This window comes from Lepidochelys kempii, chromosome 15, assembly GCF_965140265.1.
Source record: "Lepidochelys kempii isolate rLepKem1 chromosome 15, rLepKem1.hap2, whole genome shotgun sequence".
Lineage (NCBI taxonomy): Eukaryota > Metazoa > Chordata > Testudines > Cheloniidae > Lepidochelys > Lepidochelys kempii.
The window spans coordinates 25,223,643-25,246,352 of NC_133270.1; the positions used below are offsets into that span (position 1 = coordinate 25,223,643).

Below are 22,710 nucleotides of genomic sequence, written 5' to 3' on the forward strand. Positions count from 1 at the left end.
TGGTGTGGGAAGGATGAGATGTATATAGCTTTTATTAATATAAAAGCAGCTTTTGACTCTCTGGATCATTGCTCCCTATGGCTCCGCCTGCAAGATGCTGGTGTGCTTGGCAAATTCTGCAATCTTCATAGATATGCACTTCCAAAATGAAAGCTGTTTGCTTAGGTACTAGTGTGTCCAACTGGTTTGAGTACCAGAGAGGCATCTCTTAAGGGTGCATGGCTGTTTCTGATCTGTTCAATACTGTTGTTCACTGACTGACTGGAAGCCATCACTAGCTGCACACGGGGTGGTACTGCGTGACTTTTGACATAATAGACCTGGAATATGCAGATGACATGGCTGTACTTGTATTCTCATGAATTAATCTCATCAGTGCCCTGAATGTATTTACAAAAGATGCAAGTAAGCTTGGTCTTCTTCCAATTGACTAGAAGACCAAAATGATGTAAGTGGTCAAGGTATCTCTACCCCATCCCATCGTGGTCTAATTTTGTAGAGAACACTTTTTCCTCCTTTATTTTTTAAATAAAACTTAGATATGAATACATTAACTAGAAGTGTCTTTTTTTATTTTTCTGTGTTTACTTTGAGTGTCACTTCTTTTCCTTTGCTGTAGTTGTTTTTCTAGCTGCTATTATTATTTATATTGCAGTTATAACTAGGGGCCTTAACTGAGATTGGGGTCCCATTGTGCTGCTAGAGTAAAAGCAATATGATTTTTAATTATTTCACTTTTTGGTTTAATAGACTAGGTGGATACAGTTATTCAAACTGGTGGAGAAACAGTGTCAAGAGCAGATAGTTGCCCAGCAAGAGCAGTTCCATCACCAAATCCAAGTAAGCCATTTATTTGTTTATGCAGCAGTTTTAGGCTGACTGCTTTTTAACGTTTTGATAAATTTTTGTATATTTACAAAACAGTACAGCACTGTATCATCCACTGCTGTTGTTTTTGTTCTGTGAATACATGTAGGGCCTGATAGTCCTTACATATGTTCAAATTTAGTTAATGGGAGTTGCGTGTTTTCATATCGGGGGAAAATTGGACCTCTGATGTTTAATATGGACGTCTGCAGTACCTTATCACCTGGCTGTTTAATAGTGTACATTTTTAGAAAGGAAAAAACAAAGTGGGTTTTTTGACTCAAATTGTTCTTTTTCATAAACATGTATTTTGACCAAATACACAACAAATGAGATTTTTATAGATAACTACCATTATACGTTAACAGTTGGAATACATATTTTTCTAATTTTAAAATAATATTTGCTCTAGTTCAGAAAACATAATCTGAAACATGATTGTCTTAGTTTTATGGAGTTTTGCGCATAGTACAACATTCATTGTAATATTCGAACAGATATTTTACCCTTGACTTGGAGAACTTCCCTTTCTAACAATGAAAAAAGATTCAAGATGTTAAGATCTTGTTGTCAGGATTCAAATTCTCCCTCATTCTTGTTTCACAATAATATCAGATTAGAAGAAAATGTATGTGTGAGCATGTAAAAGAGAGAATATTTTAATATCTTCATTTTGGTTGCTGTTTTTTCCCTTCCCTTTCCTGATACCCTCTACGCTAGTAGTAAGCAACAGTTCCTGAATTGATAAAATTAACAAGAGGTACTGTCCTTTTCTTCTATCCTATCTCCTATTACCTCCTTATTTTTTAAAATATTTTTGTCTGAACATTTTTGTCCTACCCATGTCCTGCACTCTTGTATTTTCTTCCTCATGCTGTAGAGGTTAATTATAGTTGTTGTTGCTCTTGCTAGCCTTGACTAGTACACTATGTTGGCTTTACCAGCCTTGCTTTTATTGATAGGAGGGCCTACCTCTACAAGAGTTAACTCTGTACTTTGTGGTATTAGCAGAGACTAGCTGCATGAATGGTCACACTGTTGAATATAAAACTAATGGCCCTAATGCTTTTCTCAATTACTCCAGTATAAATTAGGAGTAACTCAATTAAATCCATCATGAAGTAAATGGAGTTACTCAAGATTTATACAGGTTAACTGAGAACAGACTTTAGCCCAGTGAATCAGTGGAAAAATATGGGGAGAAAACACATTTTTAATAAGGAGACAAAACTTGTCATGTAGCAAGAAGCTTCTTTGATATTTAGTACCACTCTGAGGTATTTGGTTTGCTGTGCTGTCAGTGACATTTTAACTCCAAGGGACAAAGAGCCTGAGTTCGGTTTGGAATCACAACGGGGCAGATCCTCAGTTGATATATGAAATTCTTTGAAAAGCTACCTAAAATACATGTTTACTATAGGTCTGAACGTTTGCAATAGATAATTCAATATCTAGATATTATGTAATATTTTCCATTGCTTTTGACCTTGTGGAGTCATTTACATCTGTGCAAAGTGGGTGTACAATGCTGCCCAGTTAGAATAGTAGTGTTTTACACACTTTCCATAGATGTAAATGCCTACACATATTGAAAGGCAATGGAGAATCTGACCCATTTATGTCTAGTTCTTCCCCACCCGCACAAAGAAAATTAAAACAGAAAATGTTGTTGGTCTTGTGATCCAAATCACCAGTGGCCAAGGAAATTTTAATTTAGGACAGGAACTCCATCCTTGAATCTTTGTGGACAGAGAGGGAGAGAAAAAGACTGAGTTAAAATCCTCAGTAGTTCATTTTTATCACAAGTTAATTAAAGCTAGTGGGCCTGATCCTGAGAGGTGCATTACACCTGCAACTCCCACTGAAATCAGTGGGTTTTGCTGGTGTTCACTATCTCTTGGAATCAGGGCTTGTTTTTATTTTTCAGATTTTTGGACAGAAAGGTTTTTGTTTAATATTTTAATCTGTGCTCTCCAGAAACATTAAAGGAGATTTGACTCCTGTGCACAGAAAACTTATTAAAGTGTATGGGAGTTTAGTATGTTACATTTCTGGAAAACAACTATAGATTCTGATCTTGCAATGCATGCATAGAGGACCCCTGTGTACACATAGAGCTTCACTGACTTCAGTGGGGATATAGGTTACAATTCTAGTGCATCTTATTGCAGGATCATGGCCATAGGTACCAACACAGAACTTGATAAAAACATTTGGTTACTCTTTGGAACTGTTCCAGTAAATCAGCAATTATAAAACAATTTTTAAATGGTGTATTGTTTACCAGTATACTGAAATGGCTCTTTTGGAGACAATCCAGACTGAAAATTAAATATTTGAATTCATACTCTGCTAATTCTAGCAAATCTATATAGATAATCCAGTTAGTGTGGATATTTATGACAGAATGTTGTACAACCATAAGGCAAACACATAAAAAGTAAACCTCTGTGTCAAAATGAACTGCATAATATAAACTTATTACCTAAAAGGGATATTTTAAAACAAAGAGTTCATAGAAAATAATCTTACAGAGGTATGTTATTCCTATTACAGTTAAAGCTGAATTGTAGTTTCCACTTCCATTAAAGCTCTCCTTCTATTGTCAGAAATGTATAACTTGGATATAAATTTCCTTTAGACCTAAATTTAGCAAACATGTTCTTTGCCCTGAGACAAATTGTTTGCCTATTTTAAAGGATATGATTAAACAATTTATACAATTTATAACTCTGTATTTAGCTGATAAATCACAATAATTCTGAAGGCATATTGGATACACACATGCATGTTTTTAAATTTATAGGTGATTGCTGAGGATCGTCATTCACTGCTTCAGACTAAGATTTTTTTTTAACACACATTTTACTGTTATGCATAGGACACGTTTTTATTTTATGCACAATATATCTATATATCGAAAAGCCTTAACCAGAAATTAGTTCAGATAAGTTCACTAATTCCTAACAATGAAAGTTAATGTAATATGCATCAAAATACTAATGGGATTTGTGGCACAATTGTATGGTAAAAGCATTTTATCTATTCATCTTTTCTTTTTTTTTAGTGTATACAGAATGAGATAAGACACTTAGTGAAATTGCAGAACAGTAATGCTTCATGGGATTCCTTCAACAGCAAAAGTTCTCCCACTAAACATGCAAACAATTTGTCTTCACTAGAAAGTCAAATGGGGTTTTGTTCTGAAAACTTTGAAGAAACTCGGTGCATTGTCAATCAACTTAAATCTAATGAAGCTGAAAGTCAGCCAAAAGCATCTGCTGAGCATCAAGAGTGTTGTGTAAATAGTATTTCAATGAGCAGTGGTTATGGTACCCTTTCTGCATCAGAACTGAATCCTAGGAATTCTAAAGACATTCTGAAGTGCATGGGGTATCCAGAGAAGATTTCAAAAGGACAGGGTGATGCACCTGTGACGAAGAAGGATTCAGTTGCAGCCAATGTACAAACTAAAAGAGAATTTATACAAAAAACTGAGAAATATTGTCCATCACTAAAAGATGGTATTTTAGTTTTTCCTGCTGAACTTGAACATGAGATTACTGAAGGTCAATGTGGAAAAGCAAACTGGTAAGTGACAGACTTTCCAATTAGTAAATTTAGTACAGTGTGGCGCCAGTCCTGCAAACACACACGAGTAATTTTATGCACACAAGTAATCCCATTGAATTTAATGAGACTACTGGCATGCGTAAGTGTACTGTGCTGCTTGGCATATGGTCAAGTTAATTTATCTCAGCTTTTTATGTATGATACATTTCTTGCCTTTTATGATATTTGGAATGCTTGTCTCTTATTGATATGGGGGGATAAATGCAGTGATATATTTCTGATTACAAAAATGAGCTAAAAACACATAGTTGCTATGCAGTGTTTTCATTTATAGGTGGCAAATTTCATGTATTTAAGTTTTGAATGTCTGCCTGTATGTGATTAGTATGCTGCTATCTTGTGCAATGGCATCGTTTCCCGTGTGCATGCATTGTAGTATAGGTTAGACTGTCATGAATCACAAAAAACAAAAATTGTTCTTTTTTTGCTGTACTCAGCAGAATGAAAGTTCGAAGGGTAAGAAGAACTTTTCATCATCAATAAACTGAAATGAATGTCAAAATGTTTAAATTAATTTGGCTGGTTGACAGCATATAATAACATATGTGGCTGACTCTTCCCTTTCAGTGAGGTGGAAATGGGAATGTGTGATTTCTGCTCCATATTTATATCCTCTGGGTGTGAGTGTTTCTCTCCCTCATCCTTCTTTTATTGGGGTAGATTCTGATAACCTTGTTCATGATGACTAGTATCTTAGTTCCATGAGTTGTCCTCTTGAAGTCAGTGGGGCTCTCACAGAGTACTACTCATCATAAGTAAAGGTCTCAGTCTCTCTCTCTCTCTGTATAACTTTTCTTTGTGTATCTCTGTTTGCATCTCTCCTACTGTTACAGAATCACTTGGATTGGAAGGGACCCCTAATAGTAGGCTATGTGGCCATGCCCCTGCTTAATGTTGTGATTGAGTCTGTTGTTCCTAAATTAACATTGATTGCTGTTGAGTCAGTCAAATTACTGCTTTACATTTGGCTATCTTTTTATTCATAATCAGACTGATAACAGACACACTGCACTGAAACACTTCACTTATGGAACTAGCCAGGATTCCATGGTTCTGGTCAATTTCAGCCTGTCACCAGTGTGCCACTGTTAACATAATTCTGTGAATTAACATAGTGCTCACTTGGCTTATTGTAATCCACTGTGTGGTTACTTGAACTGACCAGGAAACATGATGTTTGTCTAAATATGTGTAGTGCCTCTGTTATACATATAAGTTTCTGTTGTGATTTGTTAAAATATAGAAAGTTTGATTCTAAGTTTACGGGGCCAATAATTTTCCTTATCAGTGCTTTTGTTGGAAGTCAAAACGCAGAAAATCAATTTGGTTTCAGTTATTTCTCACTCTTTCTCAAAAATGCATATGGGCAATGAAACTTTGATATCTGTGTTTCATATTGAATGAAATGAATTTAGCAAGAAATGAATTTCAGTAGAAATTATTTTTACGTTACTATAAAGGGAATAGCTGTTGTGTGTGGTTGTTGTTTTTTTCCCCTCTTCTTTCCATGTAGTAAATATCTAACATCATGGGCACAAAAGCTGAAACAAAACCAGCCGAAAAGAACAAATCTGGAAGAAGAAGGGTACATGAACGCTGTGCAAGGAAATGAGCAAGCTAAGAAATTAACATTTGAGAACGTAAGTGATCTACTACTCCTGCCTAGGATGTTTCGACACAGATGTTCAAATAAAGCTTTATGAGTTACTTTTTACAGTATGTACTTTTTATAAATGATCATATACTTTGCAACTGTGTTGTATTACATCCAGAAATCTCTTCCTAAAAAATGTAGGGCCTAATGTGAGGTGAAGCCCTACAGAGCTGAGGGCACTTAGCATCTCCTCGGAGACCCTGCACACCCCTTCCAGGTCGGGAACCTTAAGCAGCTGGGAACCACTGACTAGTTTTATTGGCCTTTTATAATAAAACTCGTGGCAGGTTTTTCTTTTTTCAAGCATTGGTTGATGTAAGCACAAGGAACTTTGTCCCTCCCCATATATGCTTTCACTAAAAACCTGCCCCATGAATCCAATTACAGTATAGGGTGCTAAAAACACACAATCAGCCCTACCTATGAGAGACATTTGGGACACTGGATTAGGTGTTCAAAACCACTTACGGTAATGTACATAGTTGTGGCCTTGGTATTCATGGTTTTTGTGCTGTAGCTCTAAAAGTATAATGTTGCCTTTTCTTTTAATGTTCATTATGTTGTCTGCCCAGAATGCATTCACTCTTGTGTTGCCTTCCATAGAATAAAAGTGCCAGCTGGCATGACGTTTTTAACCTTAAAGGAGCAATATGCAGTATAATAATTTACATGCTAATCTCAGAATCTGGTCAAACATCTAACTATGATGCTTTAGAACGATGGTAATTGTACTAATAATTGTCATACACCTCTCTCCTGACACCATCTTAAGGAAGAGATCCTACACAGCTGTTTAATGACTCCACCTGCCAGGAAGTAGCAGCCTTGAGGATTGCTTATCACCTGGCTTTATAAGGTGCTGCCTATTCACTTTCCTTTTAGTCTCTTTGCTGCTCTAGAAGCACTCAGTTGAGACCTTTTCATTTTTCATTGTCATGCCTCTGAAGAGCAGAAGAAAGAAATTTTAAAAAACTGAAGTTAAGAAATAAGAAAAAAAATTTGGGGGAGAGAGAGAACATGTGATGCAATGATTTGGGAAGGTTTTTCTGCTTTGTTTTGGTTTTTGTTCCCACTTTCCCATTTAGCAAATCCTCCCCTTTTTCAGTCCTGAGCTATACTGAGCTTTTCAGTTCTGCCAAGCAGCATAGTTACTGAGCAACAATAGCTTCCTGCATTTGGGGCTGAGCAGCATCAGTATGCCAAAAGGGTGGGAGGTGGGGGCTATCCTAGTTGATTGGAATGTCTTCAGACCCTAGCATGCTCTTGAGTAAACTTGAATGTACTGCAGGATAGTATTTCTGTCTTGATTTTCCCCAGCTCTGCTTAGCAGACCTTCTTGAGGTGTACTTCCCACTCTACTCCTTTGTCGGTTGGTGCTTTTTCCTGGAAAAAAAACAAACCCCATATATATATATATAGCTTCTGACTCTTTTTCCTTACTTTTCAGATGGTATTGGAGGGAGCTTAGCTAGTCTTTCAATCTTTGGGCACCCTGAATGTAAAATCCAGTTTTGTATGTCCTGCAGGGGGAAGAGGAGTAATGGATTGTGTGATGTAATTCTTAGAAAGTACAAAACTTGAAGTTGCAGCCGCTAGGGACTTTCTCCCAGTAAGAAATCTCTTGGAATCACTTGCAAATGATTGGATATCTGCAATGTAAAAACTTTGTTTTATGCCAATATGTGTACAGGTTATTAAGGAAAGCAATATACTGCATGTATACAGGACATGCTTTTCAGAAAACAACTTTATATAGGTATCAAATGTATTGAAATTTAGGTAAGATTGTATTTTTCATCGAAGACTACAGACATGCTGAGTTTGACTCCTTTACAAGAAAATATCTTTGAGTTATTAGAGTGCAAGTTCAGCATTTCTGAAGAACACAGGAATTGCCAATCTAGTCTAGTATCCTGTTTCTGACAGTGGCCAGTACCAGTTGCTTCAGCAGAAGGTTTGAGAAAACCCTGCAGGTGGGATGGTGCTCTCAAGAATGATGCTTTATATACCTTCCAAAACTCTTCATTTTTTAATATTAAAGGTGGGTTTGTAAATTAGAGACATTGTCTGTTGATTTCTGACTCCCATCTTGAATTTTACCCCCAAAAGGTTTAGTGTATCAACGTACTACATCAAAAGTCTTGCAGAGATGGTCTTCGGTGAGAGTTGCAGTACTTGGCACCTCATTGAATGAAGTTCCTAGTCATATCCTAGTCGTATTCTGTTTTAGCAGTGTTTCTTCATTACAAAAGCTGTTTTCATTCACTGAACGTAAAACAATTTTTGAAGGTTCCCCGAGGTTGTACTAAGGAGTTTTGAGATTCCCAAGGCTTGCTCTGTTTGATTCCAGGCTCTTAAATAGGGTCAGAAAGCTTCAAGCACTGGGCTTTTAAGATGATGCAATTAAATTTGAAATCACGTAGAATACATTACCAATGCACAAAAAAGGTCATTTTACTAGAGTTTTGACAACTTCATGGGTTGAGATGATGAAGGCTTCAATAAAACACCTTTGTATAGAGCCATACCGGTTCATTTGCCATATTTTCCTGTTCCTTCTTAAAAGATGGGACTACTTTTTTCTATGGATGCTTCATTTTTGTCAGAGTGCTGCAGGTAAGACCTCAACCTAGTTTAACTACCCTATACATCAGCTTAGTGAAAGGCATTTCTTCCTTTGATTAGGGAAGAGGAGAGAGTTATGACAAAATGAAAATTGAAATTATTTGCTGTAGTCTTCTCCATACTACTTCCCACCTCTGTTGAGGTTTTGTGTCACTTTGTATTTGTTGGGGTGGTTGATTAGATAGTCTTGAGTGATGACAAAAGGGTGTTGGTGGTGTATTACAAAGTTAAGATTATAGAGAGTATTTACCTCCTGATTCCTGGTAGGGTTAATAATAACATATATTATATAATAATAATGATAACAGCTGAATGTAAGAAATTCCAGTCTTAGGATGAGGAGAGAGAATAACACATTTATTGGTAAGTAAGTCGTCTCTATAATTGCACCTTTTATGGAGCAAAAATTCAGATGACTGTCAAGCTGACAATGGGAGAGTTCTTAGTTTTGTGAAATTTCACAAAACCACATTCAACTAAACGTATCACACTTGAATTAAATAAAAAAGTGGGTTCCCAAATGTGTGTGTGGGTCTTTTTTTTGTTTTTTAACAAATATAGTATGCTGTGTTTGTTGGCTGCAGCGTATTGGACACACAATGTCTGGGCCTCAATATCAATTCAGTTGAATGCAGATGAATCATGTTATTAAACTAAATTTTTAATTCATTGTTTGTGTAACAAAAAATGTTCTAATGCAATATTTTGAACTGGTGCACCTTTATTCCTCCTTTTCTGCTTTTATGTTTTGTAGTCCATAAACCATGTTCTTTTCCCTTTGGAATTTTAGACTAGTGTTGCTGCTTCACCGTCATACACTTTTTACCTCAGCCAACCAAATGAAAGTCCGAATTCCTTAGCCTCTGAAGCTTCAGGTAGAGTTAATTACCGGTTTATTACTAGTAAAGCCTGACATTCCATTCTTTTTTCTTTTAGATTCTCAGTATTTAGAATTCAGTCCTTTACAGTTACCTCTTCTGTTGTTTTTATTTTTCTCTAGGAAATTTGTTTCTAGCATTGGCAGGCTGTTGAACCTTTTAAAATCACATAATTCTGATTATCATCTTGCTATTTTCCCCCTTCAAACCCTTGATGACTTTCACAGCCAATATCTCACTACAGCTAGAGTTAGGCTGTAAATCAAAGGATCTAAGGCAATGTTTCAAAACCTAGTAGGACTAAAATCACTATGCTGGATTAATAAACATTTTCAGTTGTCAATCCTGGTTCAGTGATCAGAGGGGGTGTGGAAACTTGGAAGCACCACTGCTGTAAGCCTGCAGCATGTTTCCATACTCATTCCCCAAATATGTGAGCAGACTGCATAGACCTGTTTTTGTCAGTCAGACCCAAACAATCAACTGACATATTTTGATCAGAACATAATGCAGATACATTTTAGGAACAAGACCAAGTACAGAAGTACATTTATGCAAATTTACTACACCCACTCATAACCTACTGAGACAGAACTGTGAATTTAAGGCAGCAACTTGGACTCGGAGCTGTTTGTTCATCCCATTGATGCTGGGTCTTCTGGAGGATTTTATTAGCTTACTCCAGAGTGCTGATCCAAACCAAGGAGTAGGCAATTCAGAGTTATGACTAGGGCTAGATTCTCAGCTCTAGCGTACATTTTCATAGCTCCATTGACTTAAATAGGTCTATGACAATGTACGGTAGTGGAGGATCTGTCCACTAGAGTCCAAGGAGGAAGCCCAAATATTTTCACTAATTTATTGGCACTATGTTTCTGGAGTGGTATAGTGTAATACTAGTATACTTTTGTTAAAACCTCTTGATGCAAAACACCAGTTGCTGCTGCCAAAGATTTGAAGATGCTTAAGTAGACACTAGTATTTAATACAATGGCTATGTTGGCTATGAAAACAACAGCTGCATAACAGACTTCACTATTTTTGTTATGCAGAAGTGAACTTTAAAATTGTGATACATCTTTTATTTTTGCTTCTTAGGACTTACCTACTGGAAACTAGATGAAAAGGAAATGTATCACTCTTTGCCTGAAAATTGTAGAAATGAATTTTCTAGTATTTTTGCCACAAAAGTTTCATCAGATCAGGTACCTTTTTGTTCTTGCTTTGAAAATCCTATAACTGTTCATTGTTTCCCATTTGCTCTTTATAGTCCGCAAAAGAGTCAATCTCTGCAGTCTGCCTGCTATAGGGGCTATCTAATTTCTTTTGTGATCCTGTGGCTGTTGAGGTCATAGAGGTGCTCAAGCTACCAGTAGCAGCCCCCTATTTTAAAGAGAGGGGGATAGAGGCTAGTGTGGTCAATGAAGGAGCCTGAACTCTGGATCTCCCCCTTTCCCACTCTTAATAAGACAGCAACAGAATCTGTAGACCTTTTAGAGTATGTCTACACTGCAGCTTGGTGCATGGCTCCCAGCCTGGATAAACAGACATGGGCTACCTCTACTTGAGCTAGCAGTACAAACCCGCCCAACCCCCTAGATCTGTACTTGGGTGGCTCACCCATGCCACTGCCCGTGTTACAATGTCCACACTGTGCTTTTTTTTAAATGCACTGGCTCAAGCAGCGCTTGCACATGTCTGTCTACCTGGACTGGGAAGCATGCTCCGAGTTTGTTCCCCACCCTAAGGCATGCTGCAAGACCTCCACTCAGCAGGCTTTTGGGACGGGGTGCATTGATGAGGATCTAAGTGAGTAAAAGAGATTAGTAATTGATAATCCTGACATTTTGGATGTGTGGGGAACATATCTAATTAATAAAAGGTTATTTTGTAAGGTTTGTATGTATCATATTGTACACTTGCCTAGAGTTTAAAAAATAAGTAACTGAGAGATACCTCCTAAAACAATTGCATACAAACTTCATTAGTAATTAAAATATCTTTAAACCCTGCAGGCCTGAATGTCTTGTCACTCCAGTGATTTACAATGTTAGGAAGTCTTATGTAAGCTTTGGTGCCTAAAGGGAAGATGAGACGGTGGATAGACAATTATGAATTTACCATAACAATCATACTTCAGATGATCCATTTTCATTTGGATTGAGTGGTGGGCTTCTGTTATTTAGCCCTGTCAATTACACAGAGAAGTAAACTTCCCCATGGAAATGTCTTTTTTGCTATTAACTCCCACTTTCAAATTCTGCTTCTTCATTATTCACTTGCATCTGATGAACTGCTGTGTTGGGGTCCTGTGGGCTGTCAGGTGGAGAAATTGTAGTAAAATTGAGGAAAAGGCAGAAATGCTGTTCTTCAGCCGTTCACTATAGATTGCTTCTCCTAAATGTGTAGCCATTATTGTTTTGAACGAGCAGCAACCAGAATAATTGTTTTATTGAGCTCCTCATTATCTTCAGTCTTGTAATGTCTACTGGAAACTAATCTGCCTTTAACATGGGTTTAGCTGAGAACAGTAGAATTAAAATTACCACCTGCTTTTTATCTTGTTTAAATACTTCAGGCATTCAGAGATAGAGAGAGAGGCTTACTGTTTACTAAGGATTTATATATATTTTTGAAAGCTCAGTGATTTTCCATGGGTGCATTAAACAAGCCCTTCCTAAGTTCTTCATTTTAAATGAAATGTATTAGGTGAAGATTGCTTAAATATCATATTTGTTTTAATTTGGGAAACAATTAGCAATTTTGTTGTTTTTTAAGTCATCTTCTGGTGATGAGATGAAACCATCGTTGAAGGATATTTATCATAAAAAACAAAGGGAAAGCAAGCAGCCGCCAGAATGGAATCTCATTTCTCCAGCCCAGCCAAGTCACCCACCAGAGGTAACATTTATTTGCACATTAATGCCTCACGTTTGAACAGAAACATTTGGCATGTTCTGAGGTTTCAGACTGGTGATTCGCTCTCATTTTCCATTCACAAACCAAGTTCCCACTTTTGAAACAAAGACAAGATGTAGGTTGTGCAGATCTTCATGACCTTATCTAACTGTAGCAAATGCCATGATATCTGATTTTCCCTCTTCTTCCTTGAATCATCAACAAAATAGTTAATCACTCTTTAAGAGTCAACCTTGTTAAGTTTCAGAACCAAAATCCCTTGAGATGATTAGGGACAGCACACCTTTCTTGCAGTTATATTGTCACATTCTCTGCAGTCTTGGGCAGATATCACTGAATTTGATTACATTTGGCTGACACTTTAAAAGTTTTCTTCACAACTACAAGTTCCAGAGATCGCTCCTTTATTAAAATGAAAACCAGGAAGACAAGTAGCTGCCACCAAAAAAAAGTGCCAGCTCACTAAACTGTTGCAAGTCCACCCAGTTCTACCCTTGTGTATTGCTACCAAATAACTGTTGTAATACTACTTCTAATAGTTTCTGCAGTAGATTTGTATCTCCTTCTAATGGGTTAAATGATTCTTCATTCATAAAATCCAATCATAGTTTATTAGTATTGTAATTATTTATTTCATAGGTCTTAACACTAGATCCAACATTGCACATGAAACCCGGTGAGCAGAATCCAGGACATTGTTTTGTCAGTACTTTTGGTGAGAAGACTCCTTTTTCTCCAGACTCTATAGTGGGTCCCACTTTTTCAAGTCATTCCGACACTGATTCATTTTCACATACAAGCAATATAACTTCACCTCAACTAGGTGGTTCTCCAAAACATACTTCCAGCACTAAAGATTTACATTTGGACCCTTGGGAAAATAATGCATTCCAAAGTGAAACCAAGATTGGCTGTTCTTTTCCGATGCCATATGCTGATACTAGTAATGATCTGTTAATCAACACTGATGAAGAAAGTTTAACTTTAACTCCATCTTCGATCATCCAGTCCCAGCTTTCATGTGCTGACAACAATTTACCAGAATATAGTATTTCCGTGACTTCCTTCGAAGAGCCAGTGATGTTGTCAAAGTAAGCATTTTTGGCTTTTGTCTTATGTAAATTTTAAAATTCAAAGTTCAGCAGAATGGAGGGAGAGGTTGGATTAGCTCAAAAAAACACTGCTAGAATGTCACTTAAAGTTTTTTGGGGTAATACAGATTTGTGCATACCCTCTCTGAGGTAACTAAGAACGTAAGAATGGCCACATTGGGTCAGACCAAAGATCCATCTAGCCCAATATTCTGTCTTCCGACAGTGGCCAAGGCCAGGTGCCCCAAAGGGAATGAACAGAACAGGTAATCATCAAGTGATCCATTCCTTATCGCCCATTCCCAGCTTCTGGCAAACAGAGGCTAGAGACACCATGCCTGCCCATCCTGGCTTATAGCCATTGATGGACCTGTCCTCCATGAATTTATCTAGTTCTTTTTTTGAACTGTTATCCTCATTTTACAGATGAGGAAAAACTGAGGTTCAGAGAAGTGAAGTGACTTGTCCAACACCGCGTTATTGGTTGTGAGAGCCATTAGAACCCTGTCACCCCATCCCATGCACATTAAACAGCTTGCACAGGAGGTAACATGACTGCTAACGTCTCTGTGCCTCTGTCACCATTTATAAAATGGAGATGATAATACCTATTTCACAGAGTGAACGTGAGAAGTAATATGTATAAAACATTTCAAGGGATAAAATATATATGTATTATTATTTGTGGCGCCCTGCTAAGAGGAGCAAAGAGCCACACTATCCAATGAAAAGCAAATATCCCTTCGCTCCCTCTTTTTAAGCTGTATTGCTTTCCTCAGAGACCAAGAGACCCAGTCTATATAAGGGGTGTGTGTGTGTGTGTCTTTTCTAAGGGATCATGGCTTGGAGGTAGTTTTGGAGTTTTCTTCTGTTTTATCCCCCCTATTTTAATTTAGCATGCATATCTTCTATTGGTCTGTGCGGGCAGAGAGAAAAAAAGTCTTGAATTTGTTAATATACATATGTACGTATATACAAGCACTGAGAGCTTGATCCTAGACCAGTAAAGCCAACTTTCTCTATTGACCTCAATAGGAGCAGTAGATAGTCCTGTGTGAGAGAAGTCCATGTAGTAATAAATATGGCAATGGTTTTAATGTTAGGTTGCCAGTGGATGGTAATGTGGACTAGGGTAAGATTTACATTCAGTAATGTGGAAAAAGCAATATTTTTTTGTTCTTAATTTTTAAAATCAGGATTAGGCAGAACTTGAGGAAAAAACATGCCCGACACATAGCTGATCTACGAGCTTATTATGACTCAGAGATACATAGCTTAAAACAACAACTTGAGGCAAGCCATAAAACTGCTTCATCTGAAGAGCTGAAGAAAATCAATCAAAATCTTGTTGATAGGTAATATTTGTTTTTGTGACTATAAGGGAAAGAGTTTTTTATTGTATAAATTCTTTGGTAATTTAAAAGAAAATTTATGCCTCTAGGTGTGACCAGTTAGATGCTGCTCTCAATGAAGCTAGTACTCGCCTGAGAACCCTTGAAAATAAGAATAATATGCTAGAAATGCAAGTGGTAAGTATATATTGTGGGTAACATGGATTAAAGTTGGTTGTTAAGTGAAAAGGTAAGAATGTGCAACTATTAAAAATATAGATTTAAATTGATAGTTATATTGGCCTCATCCAATATCACATAATATTAACAGCCAGATCATATTTGCATAGACACTACGTTCTGCACCTTTAGAACCTCTTGATTTACAAAATCCCCATCTTTTGAGTGTCATTCCATTCCATCCACTGCCCATTCTCATGCAAAGAAATTTTGCCATCATGTGAGTTCTCTCTGCCATTTTATTCCCACACTCCCTTCCCAGTGCATGATGGGCAAGCTGTGCTCTACAGATGTGATCCTCCTTATCCCTGATTGTTAACATTTCTGTTTGGGGTTTGGTTGAGAACCTTGACCTCTGTAAATGTTTAAACTTTATTATTTGTAAATAACCCTATCCCCCACCTTCCTTCCAATTTTAGCAAGAACTAAAGTTCACCAATAAAATATTAAAGGCATGTGTTTCTGATCTCTCTCTCTCTCTCCCTCAAAAAAAAAAAGGTGGGGAGAAGGCTAAATACAGTAATTACTTCCTTTTCTTATTTTACACCTGGGTGATGAGGCAAATTTCTTGTGCACTGAGGCAAAAAGAACTGTCCCTATAGCTTTATTTACGCTACTGTAGGTGGTAAAGGCCCAGCTGGGTCAAAATATACGAATCCTCCTTTTATGACCCTCAGCTTTCCTGATAGGCCTGGGCCTGTTCTTTCATGGCTATACAGCAAACTGGTTCCTTGCTAAAGAATAGGAAATATTTTTACGAGATGGAAATTGAGTGTCTTGTCTTGAATCTTAGTTTTATAGTCCAATGCATTGCACTAAAGAAAGTAGCTTAAACTTTTTTCAGTTTCTGTGCATTACTAAAAACTAACTTCTGCTTTCTATCCTTGTAAGATTTAAGATTATAACCTTAATATTTAGAGACAAAATATGTTATGTAAATGTTTTAATGAACCTTGGGTTTTTTTGTAGACCGATTGGAGAGAACACTTTTATGCAGTCAGTAATACTTCCAAAGTTTTGCAAGAACGTATTGAAGAAATGCGTGCAAGTCATAAAGAGAAGGATAACAGTATCAGCCGACTAAAATCTAGGCTTAAGGATCTAGAAGAAGCATTTGAAAAGGCTTACAAGCTGTCAGATAATAAAGATGCCAGGTTAAAGGAAGAAAATAAAATGTTTCAAGATGTAAGTGAGAAAATAATTAATAATGGTTTACAACTGCACAATATTCCACAAACTGTAAAAGTCCTAGGTGCTTTTGGAATAACGCTTAAAATTTACTGCAGCAAAATCTGTCTTAAGTGATCAGCCAAGGGACCAGGAAAATTCAGTCCTGTGGAGGTGGCAGTTAAATAAAGGTTGAACAAGATTATACTAGAAATATAATAGATATTTTAAAATTGTTATTTAAGAGACCAAATTGTTTACTCAAATTGGTCATTCGTTCAGATTTGATTATTTTGTTGTTGTTGTTGTACATACTAAAAGAAAAGAATATGTATAGTATAACTCATCTTGTATTTTTATTACTTTTTAAACTGTTAAGATTATTTTACTGAGATTATAGACAAATTAAGTATTATTTATACCCTTCAAATCCAGATGGCTAGGTGTTGTTTTGCAACAGCAGGGAGACAGATCTCTAAAGGCTCTGCCTACTCAGTTTCTTTTCTGTCTCCAGCAGTCAAATAGTGGTGCTAGCTTAGCTTACCATCTGTGTGTCTGGTAAGGCAATATTTTCTGAACTAATTTTAGAATAAGTTTCTCATTGATTTTTTTTTTTTTTAATTCACTGGGGATGAGCTGACTTTCTGTATTGTAACTCTTTGTGGTTTGTTTGGATTTTGTGTCCGACTGCAGACCAAATTAATAGAACCTTGCTCTCTAGCTTTTCATTATTACTTTATATTAAAATTAATCTGTCTTTACAGAATGGGTGTTAGCAGTGTGAAAACGTATTGGGAGCTTTAGCTCCCTTTTTAGGATGGGATTCTGAAAAGTGCTCTGTGTTGGCCAAAATCTTTCCTTTTAAAGTGAGTGGGAAATTTGACCATTGACTTCACTGGGAGCAGAGCAAAGCCAGTATTGAGCACCTTTGAAAATCCCATCTTTGGGTAAGTAATTTTTGTTTCCTTTTTTCTGACTACTTTCTTGACATTTCTTTTATAAGAAGTTCTTTTATATTTTGTACTTTTAATAAAATTCATTTTAGAAAAATCTAACATACTCCAAGCAGGGTAATGCTAAAGCACACAAGGTTTATTAGATAAGTCAACAAACTGTTAACATTATTTGTGCAAACAAAAAGGACTGCAAATATTTTAGAAATAAAGCCTACTAGGGAAAATCTGACTTTCTGGACTTATCCAGTTTGTGTACTGTTATACATATGCCCCGAATATTTAAAAGTATGTCTGCCATTGGGAATTGGAAGAAAAAAGTGAATTTAAAACTGAAACAGCTGTCAGCAATAAAAAGGGTAACTCCTGAATAGAGACAACTATATTGATCAATAAACATGAATTCATTAAGAACCACTCCACAAAATCATTTCTTTATATTGTTCAGTAATATTCTTCTAGGGTGAAAGATACCTCTCAAACCCTTTTTAAAGCTTCAGCTCAGCAAAGCACTGGATCTTAGGGCTTAAATATGTCATAAATGGTGTAGATGTTCTTGCAAGCATCCTGCTCAGTGATGATTTTTCACCCGTTGTGAATGAGGAGATCCATATTAAATATTTTTCAGGTGTTGTTGGTCCCAATCTTGCAAATTGTTCTGCAACGCTGCATTTGTGCATAGCCCCATTGACTTTCATGAAACTCCATAGGTAGGCAGAGGTGCCTGTGTGCAAAATAGTTTGCAGGATGGTGGCTGTAGTCAGAAAATTGCTCTATGTTAAATGACTTGGGTCCACATCCTGCAAACTCTGACTCCCACAGTTAAGCTCATGGGTCTGCAGGATCTGGCTCATAATTCTTTCCATATTAATTTTGTTCAGTTTACATTAAAAAGGTTTTTCATTTTTATTCAGCCTTTAGTCAATTTTATGGCCCAGACTCAAATATTACATTATCTGGATTGCAAATACTCGAAGGGACTATGTGTCTTAAGAAAACCTGTTTCCACTGGATTTTTTGTGTGTGTGTAAATTTTCAATAGATCGTAAAGCTTCATAAAACAAAAGTTTAACAAACCCTAAAGTTCAGGCTTAACTGATTTGACAGTATGTTTTCAACTTTTTGCCTCAAGTAAACTATTCTTCAGTTCGAATAATTTCTACGTTTAAATCTTAATAGTCAAGATAGTGCAAGGGACAATGAGTTGAAAAAGAGGGTGAGGGGATGTAAGGTGCCTCCTTATTTCTGTATGCTCTTCCTGGGGCCCAGCGCTGGAAGGAAAACAGCCTTCTTGCAACTTGTACTTCTCCTCCACTCATGTGCAGGTGGGCTGGTGCAGGCAACCAAGAAATGGTTGGCTTATCCCTCCGGTGTGCCACCCACTGGCACAGAGGTTGAAATAGTCTGCTACAGACATAGACCGATAGCAAACTGGTGTACTAATTCACCAGAGCAAATGGGCAGCCAAGGAGAGAAGTTTAACTCTCTTAAGTCACAATTCCCTCATGTGTCTTCACCTTACATTTACAATCAGAAAAATACAGTCTAGCCTTACCGTAGTGTAAGGGAGCAAATATGCTACAATTCTTATTTTGCTTGTAGCTAAATGGCTTAAACTTAGTTTTTGTAATTGGTCTTTTGCTTTAGGTCAATAACTTAAAAGAAATTAAAATGCATATGAAATTATAAGAGTTTAGTTTTCCATTATGTTTTAATTTTACTACTTGCAGTTTTTTTTTCTTTTAGCTTCTGGGAGAATATGAATCTCTTGGAAAAGAACATGAAAGAGTAAAGGTAAGTAGGCATGGATTAATAATATTTTAAAAACTTTTGAGTAAAAAGTCTTTGTATAGTTTTAATATATATATTTTTAAAGGAGTGACAGTACTGGAATGTCCAGATATCCAATTATAGGTGAGAGGATAATATTTGAATCAAGGGAACTAAAGGCAGGGAAAAATTAGAACAGCCACAGTATTAGGCCCAGATATATCACCATGGCACAGAAATGCATATTAATTGAATATTTTAAGTATTTAAAAAAGGATTACAGGGATGAATCCATATATTTTAACGAATGGCTTCATAGTATGTTTGCAGTGTCAAAGAAGGAGGAAGAGCATGGAGTTTAGAGTACATCAGATGAAGAAGGAAATCTTATTGTTTATATGATAGTCTAATCATAGGCAACAAGGGTATTGCAAAGTCAAATTGAAGTCTAAGGATTTTTTTTTATATAACTCCCTTTCAAATAAAAAGGTGACACACATTGTAATTTTTCAATATAGATGAAGTTACCCATTTTTTCCCTTATAAAGTATCTGCACTTGTTACTTTTTTCTTTGTGTATTTTATAGGATACATTGAATGCAACTGAAAATAAATTGCTTGATGCAAATACCCAGATTTCTGATTTGAAAAGGTAAAATGTGAAAGCATCTTAGTACTATCTTAATAATGTGAATCTAGGTTATAAAGCATTTAGCATTTAATCCTTGATAATGAAAATTATTGCAGATATTTAGATGCAGTTGCGATTTGTAAAAAATTAATGAAGCACCTTTGTACAGATATTGAATAATTTTATGTTACGTTGCACAAATTATAAGAGCCTACTTATTTTACAACACTTTAAACATTTTTTGCCTCATCAGGACCTCCTCCCAATCTGGAATGAATGGGTTGTCTCTCTTCTTTCTGTTGTCACTCAGTTCAGCCAATCCACTTGTCAAGCTTTTCATGCCAGAGTTCTCTCCTCAAAAGCCCTCATCATCAGCCTACCAGTCTTTGTTCTGGTTTTCAGGAATGTGGATGCTGACAGGAATTTGCAGTTCAAGATTATGGCACCTAGGCACAAATAAAGGACAGGAAAGTGTTCCATGTATAGAGCAGGAATAATACCTCCTGTGGCTGTCCCTCCTGCTATCTAGACCTCTCTCCTGGCTGATAGAACTGCAATCCATTGAATTTACACTTTCTGGATATGTATCAGGCAGGACACATGACCATCAAAGGATGAATGTTGGGGCCAAAGTCCAGCCAGTATTGTGCATGGGTACAGACTGCTGAAAGTCTGTCTCATATTTCTCAACAGTTCCCTTGCAAGCCTGCTAAACAGAGCATTCAGGGAGGCTGGCAGGGGAAGAGGGACTTTACTCTGGGAAAGCTCTAGTATAAGCCCCACAGAATCTCTTTGAGCTGACTTCTCTTGTTGTGTGACTCACTGTGTTTCTCTTTTGTGGGTATGTGCTGTCATCCCTTCCCTCCCCATGTCCATTTGAGCATCTGGAGTCTCGCTGTTCATAAATCAGAAAGATTAGGAGAGATCGGGAAATTACAATTTTTCATGTACATTTTTGTTTGTTGTTTTTCACAGTGTTACTCTTAGGATGGTCACCAGTTTCATCTCCTAGTCAATTCTAGATTTCATTGCTGCTAAGCCATTAACCTTCCATTGCTTTGTCTAAAGCCAGACTAGCCAAAGAGAGAGAATTTGGGACCATTTTGGGTGTTGTCATGGCCCTTTTATATATTTGTATAATTCGCAGGTTTTTAGGAAGCCAAAATCCTTATTTATTTTGTTCTGGGTCCAAAAAAAAAGGGGGAAAGAAGGCCTCCTGCTTAAGCTTTGAATTTACTCCTCAATCAAGAAAGTATACATTATTAAGCATTTGAGAGTTTTAAGACCAGAAAGGGTGTAGAGACATCCCAAGCTGACATGGTGTCCACCTGTCTAAAAGAAACTTACTGGTCATTCACCTGGCATCTATCTACACTTTTTTTAGGTATTTCTCTGAAGATTGAGGAGCCTTTGCCATACTTGTGTTCTGAGAGCAGGAGTCGGGGCAGTTCAGTCTAGTATTTCTTTTGCGTTGTCTGTTTCTCTCATCTGGTTCCGTGAACTGCTGGGGCATAGACCATTCCAGATTGGGGGAACCTTAATGGAAAAGGATATTTTGTTTTCCTATCTGAAAACTGTATTTCTCTGATGGATCCCAGTATCACTTTTCGCAGTTACTTGAGGTGGATAACTACCACCTTCTTACATCATGAGAGAGCCTTGTCTTTGCCCCCTAGATTTTAGGAAAGCCTCCCCAACTACTGGCTGTTGGCAACACAAGTCTTCTGCTCTGGGCTCTACAACCCCCTCTCGCAATGCAGGCTAGCAATTTCACACACCCCACTTTGATACACTTGAGTGCCCAACCCTTTATTGATTGGACACCCACAGTCTACACTGATCCGCTGCCTCCATGGAAGCAGTTCACCTCAGTTCATCATTCTCCTTAGCACAAAGGACTTAAATAAAATTCATTTTGGTTTTACGTCTAACAGAGTTTGAGATAGGCATTCAAATAAAAGCAAGTATAAAGGTTTGGGAACATAAGAATACAAGTAAAAGAAAAACATATACAAAATCTATAGAGTATACTTATTAACAAGTTACTTTCCTGTCTAATACTATATTTCCCACCCAATGGTCAGTCCTTGCCACGTTTGTCCAGTTCAGGAAGCTACGATTCACCTTTAATGAGACAGCTCCCACTTCCGCTGGCAGAGTATCTCCTCTGTAATAGAACAAATGTTGTGCCCTTTCCCGAGGGGATTCCTTTATTCAGAGACTCTTCCTGGAGTTCTTTTGTCTTTACAAAGCCTGCACCTGGTCCAGATAGTAACCATGGGGCTGGCTTCACAGATGTCTATTGTTCCCAGTGTTGATTGAGTTAGCTCTGAAACCTGCCTCGCCTCATGTGACAAATTCAGCAGTTTTGAAACCTAATATTCTGCATTTTACGTATCTCTTAAATTATTTCCCTTACAAACATTTCACAGTAATCATGACAATCAGCTAGTTCCTAGCTTTCAGCAGAGACCACACACAAGCTCTTTGATGAAATATTGAGAAATGGTTGGACACAGAGGTAATATACATGCCTGGGCATGTCTGTGTCACAGTCCCCCAATTTAGAAGCCCACCAGGTTTTGGCTTTTTCACTTTAACTCTGATTGCAGGTTTAATAGAATTCTTGCTAAGGTTTGGTTAATTGAAGGGGTGGGCTACTTTGTGGGGGAAGGCAGGTGAAAAGGGAGAGCTATAATGTGAAAAGTCTGAACAGCAGGCTGGGTGAGTTACCTGAGTGACATGTGAGATGAAGATCAGAATGGGGGAGCTCTTTATAGAAATCCACCTTTTCAAGGAGGAAAAGAGATTTTTTTTTCTTCCTTTTGGTGAAGCTAATTTTAAAAAAATAGACTTCATTCAGCTAGAACCACGTAACCTTATTAGTATTTTTAAATGGTTTTACACTTGGATGGAATTATTCCAGGGAAACATATTTTTTTCTTGCCCTC

General features: G+C 37.1%; 1 protein-coding gene across 5 annotated transcripts in view; it reads left to right on the forward strand.

Annotated features, from left to right (window-relative positions):
- MPHOSPH9 (M-phase phosphoprotein 9) overlaps window positions 1–22,710 on the forward strand; it is a 42,464-nt gene that overhangs the window by 9,798 nt on the left and 9,956 nt on the right. For 4 of the 5 annotated variants that reach the window (XM_073313008.1, XM_073313013.1, XM_073313012.1 and 1 more), the window contains 12 exons: window positions 751–840; window positions 3,935–4,458; window positions 6,014–6,140; window positions 9,570–9,654; window positions 10,756–10,862; window positions 12,436–12,558; window positions 13,216–13,667; window positions 14,864–15,022; window positions 15,109–15,196; window positions 16,208–16,423; window positions 19,105–19,152; window positions 19,716–19,780. In XM_073313008.1, the coding sequence (XP_073169109.1) occupies window positions 751–840; window positions 3,935–4,458; window positions 6,014–6,140; window positions 9,570–9,654; window positions 10,756–10,862; window positions 12,436–12,558; window positions 13,216–13,667; window positions 14,864–15,022; window positions 15,109–15,196; window positions 16,208–16,423; window positions 19,105–19,152; window positions 19,716–19,780 (2,084 nt within the window). The remainder of the gene's footprint in view (window positions 1–750; window positions 841–3,934; window positions 4,459–6,013; window positions 6,141–9,569; window positions 9,655–10,755; window positions 10,863–12,435; window positions 12,559–13,215; window positions 13,668–14,863; window positions 15,023–15,108; window positions 15,197–16,207; window positions 16,424–19,104; window positions 19,153–19,715; window positions 19,781–22,710) is intronic. The other variant, XM_073313011.1, reaches the window with a different exon arrangement.